The sequence below is a fragment of the Cydia fagiglandana genome, chromosome 20 (genome assembly GCF_963556715.1).
Source record: "Cydia fagiglandana chromosome 20, ilCydFagi1.1, whole genome shotgun sequence".
NCBI classification, from domain to species: domain Eukaryota; kingdom Metazoa; phylum Arthropoda; class Insecta; order Lepidoptera; family Tortricidae; genus Cydia; species Cydia fagiglandana.
The window spans coordinates 192,127-200,706 of NC_085951.1; the positions used below are offsets into that span (position 1 = coordinate 192,127).

At 35.8% G+C, this 8,580-nt stretch overlaps 1 protein-coding gene across 1 annotated transcript; it reads right to left on the reverse strand.

The window, feature by feature from the left end:
* Nucleotides 1–774: 774 nt before the first annotated feature.
* Nucleotides 775–2,123, reverse strand: LOC134674840 (uncharacterized). Its single transcript, XM_063532994.1, has 2 exons — nt 2,043–2,123; nt 775–1,353 (listed from the first exon to the last, which is right to left on the reverse strand). Exons 1-2 carry the CDS (start codon nt 2,076–2,078, stop codon nt 775–777), a joined length of 615 nt encoding a protein of 204 aa, XP_063389064.1. The 5' UTR covers nt 2,079–2,123.
* Between the last annotated feature and the right edge of the window lie 6,457 nt (nt 2,124–8,580).

The window sequence follows — 8,580 nt, forward strand, 5'->3', positions numbered from 1 at the left end:
TTGTCGTTTTTTAAGCTACCTGCAGTGGTTTCAGAGAGAATGCGAATGCGAATTTATTACATTGTACATGAGAATGCGAATTTATTACACTTTAAAATATAATAATCGTGCATTTCGCCAATCTCGAAATCATCGCAAGATATTTTCCGTGACAAATTTGTAATATAACAATGACATTAAAATTAAAATACCTATTTGAGTTATTAATGATATTATTAATTTACATTTCCATTCTTCCTGTTTCATCCTCAACAATAAATCAAACAACTAGATACGAGATACGATACGATAGATACGAGTGCCACTACCACGATAGGTTTTGTGCATAAGCCATAGTTCGCAACCCTAGAGCGACCGCCTAGCGTAGGTATGAAAAATAAAGTACATACATGTGATTGACTTCTGTACTTAACTGTTTTGTGGTACTGGTGCTCAACGCGGTCCCAGTACATGTCATCTTGAAACTTAAGTCATTATGAATAGAGGTGACAGTTAGCATGTCGAGCACTAGTACGTTTACCTTACCTATATGTATATAAAAGAAATGAACATACTTTTCTATTAGACACATGCGAATGAAAGCCACGTAATGTATCAATTGTACCCATATAGGTGCGCCTATTTAATTTAAATGGCATTAGAATAAAATTTAGAAATAAGCTCATGTGCATGCTAATTAATTTCATTTTGCATTGCATTAATTTGGAAACACACGATATATATTTGGTGATTTGATTGTTTCACAATTTTAAAATTTCAATTTCAAAATGTAAATTAGATGTGATCTGCACCAACACATTGATCTTTAGAAGCTCTCCGGATCCTATCTTCATCAGAACTTGTTCTATCACCACCTCTAGGATCTCTATATCTTGAATCATCTACTGATCTCCTAGGGTCTTCTAAATTGTTATGCTGAGTCGAATGGTGACCTCTTGTAGCTTCAGAATAACTAGGTGGTGGAGTCTCCACTCTTGGAGGTCTAATATAATTATCTGATGAAGAGTCATCATCATAGCTAGTAGAAGGCTCATGGAAACTATAATCGATCCTAGGCGACCAGCCAATATGAGATTGGTTGATATTATCAGTGATGGTGGAACACCCTTGACCGAATATGGTCGCAAGATTGGTCGTGTTGTAATAATTTTGGTGGATATTCTGGTTGTTGTTCATGAAAAGATGGTTGAATTCTTGAAGAATGTTCGGAGCAAGTTGACTGGCTTCATCTGGTGCACATGCATTGGTTTGATGATTTTCGCGAGGTGTTCCGTTGACGACTTTGTGTGTGTGTTCGTATGGATGCACGCATAAGCATATGTAAAGGCAGAAGACCGTCATCGCGATGGTAGTCTGAAAATCAATTAGAATTTTGATCACAATCGTATTCGATTGTGATGCCCATTTTGTAGTGGGTAGTAGTCTAATTTAGCTTGCAAGATTTGATTACAGACAACGGGACAGGTGAAGGTGAAACTATGTTAATAATAGCTCGTCAAGTGAAACCGTTGTTATCGGTTGACGTAATCTAGCTGACGTAAGCTCAAAGAGGGTAGATCAGAATGACTGTATCGATTTCACAGGGAATAAGCGTATTCTAATCGTAACAACAGGTTATGAATTGGATTTGTCATGAATAATTATGATCTGTCAGTGTGAATCTGATACAGGGATAATATACTAAATAGGAAGTCCCAACCTGTTACCTTAATATTATGTAACATTTATTAATGTAATATATGTTTATCATTTTCATTTTCATATGCTTAAAGACATCTAACATTATCGTTTCGTAACTGGTTTATATATTATTTACATCTTTACTATTTAATGAACATTAGGTACACAAATAAACTTCATGCAGTCAAGTCTGGAACCATAATATTATTACCAATATTCTGAGCAAAACGTATTTAATTATGTGAGCTACCGATATTTCAGCGCTGTTAGGGATCAGAAACTCACGCACATCACACACAGGGTACCTCAATTAAGTACAATATTCTGCTTGAATGGTAGTTAAGTATAAAAGTTTTCCTTACCAAACTCAGCACGGCTACTACAATACCGGCGTCCATTTTAATATTATGCACTAGAATTCAAATCACAGCTCTTTTAGATTTTTGGATATAACCTAGCCGAATAACGAAGTACTTTTTGTTAACTAAGAACCAAGATTTAGGGCCTTTAGACAACTTTAGTGCGGATCGCAAAATCCCGAACTAAACCAAAACATTTCAAAACATACTAGGAAAAGTAACCCTATTTACGCATCAATACTACTAAAATAAACAATGAACCTAATAACCTACACAATTTGGTTCAATTTCAAGTGTTAAAAGCACGAAATTGGCAGTTGAAATTGAATCCAAAGAGTACTGGGTTAAACGTGGAGGACGTTTCAGGTTAAGCGTAGCGGAGTTTTAGTTTGGTAATGATAAACCATTTTATTCATCTGATTTTTGACCTTAACGAATTGGAACAGAGTCTATATTTAAATACGCTGTCCGATACTGTGATGCGTGTAATGTAGACTTTACGATGGTTGTGATAAGGTATAAAATCAAATGTATAAACATCATTAGTCACTCACGCACTAGACTTAACCAAAACCTAACGCATCGGACACACTGATTTCCAACTAAGGGTCGGTTGCACCAAACTGTTCGTATCGTTAAAGAGTTCGTTAAATTTTTATGTATGGAAAGTTTAATAGTAAAGCGCCGGGGCGCGCCGGCTGACGTTGATCAGTCTGTCAAATGTGGTTGGTGCGACTGGCCCTAATAGTCGTAAACCTCCTAAAGCCCCCCATACAAAAAATTGAAATCAACACCAAAGGAAATAATATGGTAAAATTCAGTTTGTTTTAAAATGCAACTCTGTTCCAATGGAAAATAATTTAAATTCCATCAAGTAATTGGTACTACAGGTAGGACCGTGGGTCACGAGGATAATGCTTGTGTATAGTTTTTAGGAGTAGCGTTTGACACAGTGCGACACAGTGTTTTATAAGATAGCTGTAGGGCCTACCGCGAACCACGTTCGCAGTGTTGCCTCCCTGTCACACTTACGTACGAATTTACAAGTGCGACAGAGAGGAAACACGTCGAACGTGGTTCGCGGTAGGCCATCTGGTGACATTTGCTCGTTGTATGACGTCTCTGTTATTTGTATACACTCGCCAAGGTCGTGCCAAGCGAAATTGGGCTGTAAATATATGACGTTTGTTTTACGTGGTGATAAAGGTGGGGTCTTTCGCAAGTTCGGGGAAAGGCCCTTTTTATAATACCTACAGGTAAAATGTTTTCTAGGAAAATGTACTAATGGACGTGTGAAGGGGTTGTTCGGGACACAATCACGTCAATAATTTTCATATCTAGACACGCGGCAGCGTGTCAAGCCAAGTTCAAGCAAAGGAACTGGCTAGCCAGCGCCAAGTGTAATATTACACGAACCACTTGGTGCCACTTTTGACCCTTCTATAACTCAAAACATCTTTAACGTAAACACATAAAACTACGTGTGTTTAATTATATCCATAAGGACATCTAGAAGCCCAAATTTCATGAAGCTAGCTCAAACGGTTATAAAGATATGAAGGTCAAAAAGTCGTAAATTTTAAGACTGACTGACATACCTATAGTACCTAAACCTAACTTACTTCCAGATGACCTAGAAGGATGAAATTTGGAATCCAGCTCAGTTATTGTGTGAAAGCGTAGGAAAAAATCTAAAAATAAAAAAAAGTTATAAAATAGGGGGGGTCCCCATACAAAAAAACCATTTTTTATTGTGACTGACATATAAGTACCTAAACCTAACCTACTTCCAGATGACCTAGAAGGATGAAATTTGGAATCCAGCTCAGTTATTGTGTGAAAGCGTAGGAAAAAATCTAAAAATAAAAAATAGTTATAAAATAGGGGGGGTCCCCATACAAAAAAAACATTTTTTATTGTGACTGACATATAAGTACCTAAACCTAACCTACTTCCAGATGACCTAGAAGGATGAAATTTGGAATCCAGCTCGGTTATTGTGTGTAAGCGTAGGAAAAAATCTAAAAACAAAAAAAAGTTAATAAATAGGGGGGGTCCCCATACAAATTTATTTTTTATTGTGACTGACATAATATAGTACCTAAACCTAACCTACTTCCAGATGACCTAGAAGGATGAAATTTGGAATCCAGCTCGGTAATTGTGTGTAAGCGTAGGAAAAAATCTAAAAATAAAAAAAGGGGGGGTCCCCATACAAAAAACCTGTAATACGCGCTAAACAACCGGCCAACGGTGTGTCGTTGGCGGCGCGCGGCACCACATAATTAATACAAAGAACAGAAGTAAAAAACATGCAGCGGAAACACAAGAAAAAACATTAAATCTCAATACCTGCCTAGTTTTCTTTACAAAAAGTATTGATATCCCATCAAAAACATAAATGTAAAAAAGGAGAGCCAAGTTCAATACAAAAATTATGCTTGGCTGTGGGGTTCGCCGCAAAAAGAATGGAGATCTAAATGAGTGCCAAGTTCTATGCAAAATCCAAATATGTATTTATAGGAACAAAATAACATTATAAACAAGTATTAAACTCTATCTTTGCTTTATTGGATACCTATAACAATTGCTGTTATTTAAAAAAAAATGTGAGATCTTAAAGTAGGTTAGATTTGGCTTGGCCAGTTTTTATCAGAATTACAAAATATATATGTTGAATAACTTTATAAAATGACTGGTGTAATGAAAACTGGCCAAGTCAAATCTAACCTGCTTTAAGATCTCGCATTTTTTTTTTAAATAACAGCAATTGTTATAGGTATCCAATAAAGCAAAGATAGAGTTTAATACTTGTTTATAATGTTATTTTGTTCCTATAAATACATATTTGGATTTTGCATAGAACTTGGCACTCATTTAGATCTCCATTCTTTTTGCGGCGAACTCCACAGCCAAGCATAATTTTTGTATTGAACTTGGCTCTCCTTTTTTACATTTATGTTTTTGATGGGATACATACTTACCTACTTCGTCTGATTTTTGTACTTCGCCATATATTTTCCACGCAAGAACCAAATAAGCGTTCCATATTTTCCTATGGACACTAACGCATTGCAAGTTTTACTTAAAAATAAGCTATAATTGATGATTTAATTACAATGTTTGTTTGATGGTTGTCCTCGCCTCATGTCCCTCAAGTAGAGGAAAGCTTAACAAAATGATCGATAAAAAATAAAACTCACTTTGTTTCATGATAAATATTAAACCTATATCGAGTAGGTACTAAGCTTGCTCTTTTCGTCCGTCTGTCGGTTTTACATAATAAGTAATTTAAAAAGTTAAATAAAGGAAAATACTTAACGAAAACCCCATACAAAAACCAGATTTTAGGGTGTTTTTAAGATGTGTTCAACGGGTTCTTGAAATTTACATCTTATATGAATTGTATAATATATTTTCACACAAGTAATAAGTCACTTTCTAAACTTCCAGCTTATCAATGACTTTAAAAATTATGAAGTATGCTTGTTCTCCGGATACTACCTACTTATTAACGGTGGGCAAACTTCAGGCCCATTCAATTTGTCCAAGAATTTTTTAAGACGAGCCTGTAAGTAATTAACAGTAAAGTTTTTCTTTCTGTACAGTTGGCAGTAAAAGTAACATCATCATTTATTTTTAAAACTGAAACAGGACTTTCGCATGCATTTACCTTTATTATTAATTTTACTTTACATTATGAGTGAAAATCATGTTGGTATAAATCAAAATAAAGTAACATGAGCCTGTATTTTCCATATTTACCAAAATCATGTTCATATATGTTCTAAAGCTCCTGTCCGAGACTTTCCCTAGATAATGATTAACTTCCACATCATACTTCATCATACTCTTAAGTGGTAGTGCTTAGAGGAGGTGGATACTAGTTCCATACCAATATTTCATCTCAATTATTGGTTCAGCACTTTAAGCGTGAAGCGGTGACAGACAGTTAATTAACGCTCAACATGTTTCGATCCGATTATGACGATCTTTGACTGGAGCGTCTTTAATAGATCAAGCGCGCGATGTGTAAAACAGATCTAAACATGTCGAGGAGCCTTTATTCCACTTAATAATACGTGAATACCTAACCCGTTTTTTAAAGTAATTCAAATATATAAGAGTCTCACAGGAGTTTTATAGTTAAAATCACATGCATGTGCCCATAGAAATTAAAACTTTCCTTGATTTCTGATTCTGATGGATCCCATTTAAAATACTTTTCCAGAGAAAAATCCCCCAAATATATCACTTCTGTTCAAATAATTTGTTCAATTAGTTTGTTCGTGTAGCCGTTTCTAGAGTTGACTGTACTTAACAACTTTCTTCATTTTACCGCAACATCGCCGGAACTTTTTTTTTATAAGTACAAAAGGATTTTTAATCTAAATTCTTGGTCTCTTGTAACGTGTGGGAAAAGAGTTACATTGTTGGAGAGTTTCCGCAGAGTCACGGAGGTCGGAAATTGATACTTTACACACTTTTTCTGGGACCGTACTCACAATCTTTTAGAAGTTCTAGCATAAATAGGTACGCTACCTCATTACAATTAAATCCTTTATTTAGATTTTATGCAATTAAAATGTAAATGTAAGAATATTATTGAGTGTGAGACAGGACCCTACATTTTTGTATGTTCATGACCATATCAACAGTAAAACAATAGCTTTATGTTTCAAAACAAATTATCGTAGCACAAAAAAACCTTAATGGGTTATGGGTTTGGTATGGGCTTAAAAAGTAATTTTGTCATACATAAAAACACGCTAATTACAACAAAATGAGTCCGGCGGTTCAGTCAAAGCTCGTGTCACCTTCAGCAGCTCCGACAGCTCCACTCGTAATTTCGTATTTCGAACACTTAAAATAATCATGATCATTGGAGGACCTTATGCTGTTGCAATAAGGTTTCAAAACCGTCAGTGGCATGAGATGGTATTAAACCGATAATCCCGAAGGACGTAATTGATTAGCTTCGACCATCATTAACTGAGCTCCGATTACTAGTATGTTACAGAAGTGGACAGCTCAGCTTATACTGAGGCCAGTGTACTGTTGTTCATTGGTTCTTTCAAAACCACGACCTTAGGGGTCAGTTTATGATGGTCTCAGAGTGATCGATGATCCTGGACACGAGTGTATTAATCGCTAACCGAGCAAGAGCGTTTTAAAGCGACCAGTATAAGTGTAACTATGATAATGCATAGTTTTGAAGAGTCTTGAGGTCATGATAAAGTGTTTTTTTAATAGTGTCTAGGAAGTTGGACAGGTGGATCTTATAGTCATTACAGTCACACGTGAGACCGTTTGGGGAAAACTAGATTAAGTTGTTGATTGATTGGGTTTGTCTGGGTCGAAAGGTTTTATCGAGATCAGGTGGAAATATAGGGTCAATAAGATGGACTTGTTAAACTTCATTTCGAGGTCATAGTCGAGGTTATCAAATTGGGTGACATTAAACATTGTACTTCGGATGCCAATCGTCGTATTCTTACGTACATTTATAAACATAAAATAGTGCCTACAATAAAAAGCTTATATGCGGGCGAATCACCGTCTGCCGGATATTAAATACTCACCGTTTTATAAGGCAGGCGTCCGTTTTTTATCCTTTAATCCAGTATTTTTCAATAGCCTAGTTCATTTTGATCCCATTAACTCTCAATAGTCCATACACCCAGGCTGGTGCTCTGCGTGTGTCCCGTGACACGGGCAAGAGCACCATCCGCTCAGTGTACCCCTTACATTTTATTACAATGTCGTATGTCAATAGGTGCCCAATTATTTTCGAATCAGTTCAGGGAGCACTGTGGTATAAACATGCGACAGTGCCCCCTAGCGGTTTATAAAGCTAATATACAGGGTGTAATCGTTAAGTGTAGCCAGGCTATAATTCCGTAAATATAACAGATATCAGAAAACTTCAAACTGATATCGAAAGTGCGTTACCCAATGAGTAAAATTACATTAATAACTTTTTTTAAATAAAAACAGAAATATCCCAAACATTAACTTCTAACCCTCCCATACATTTAGTACGACGACTCACCCTTCAAAGAACGTTGGTGTCGTAAGAGATAAAACTGCTTGAGATTCATTATTTGCGATGATAAACTGTAATAAAATAATAAAACTACCGTTTATGAAATAATAAAGCTTCAAAGGCCACGCAAACAAAGTTTAGGTACCTAGTTCAAAATATCATGTAAATTATATGAAACCTCGCGAAAATATCTAACGACACCTAGCTTGAAGCAGTCTCCACTATAATCATAAGTTTTAACATTTATTCGTGAGAAGCATTTAGAAACGAAACAAATCTCGTTTATTTTATAGAACGACCTGGATTGATGACACAAGTTGGAGACACTGCCAACTGTCAACTTATCGCGGCTTCCATTAAATTGCTTGCTGAATTTTGCTTCTACGCAAACTTTATGTTTTTGTGACACTCAAACAAGCTAGCTGTTACTCAAATAAGTAATCCCTACTATTTTGTAAATGCAAATGTAACTGTATGTCTATATATGTATATAAA

Coding starts and splice junctions, on each gene's coding strand:
- LOC134674840 (XM_063532994.1), bottom strand. CDS start 2,078: ATGGACGCCGGTATTGTAGTAGCCGTGCTGAGTTTG. Junction 1,354..2,042: donor TAGTAGCCGTGCTGAGTTTG/GTAAGGAAAACT, acceptor ATTGATTTTCAG/ACTACCATCGCGATGACGGT.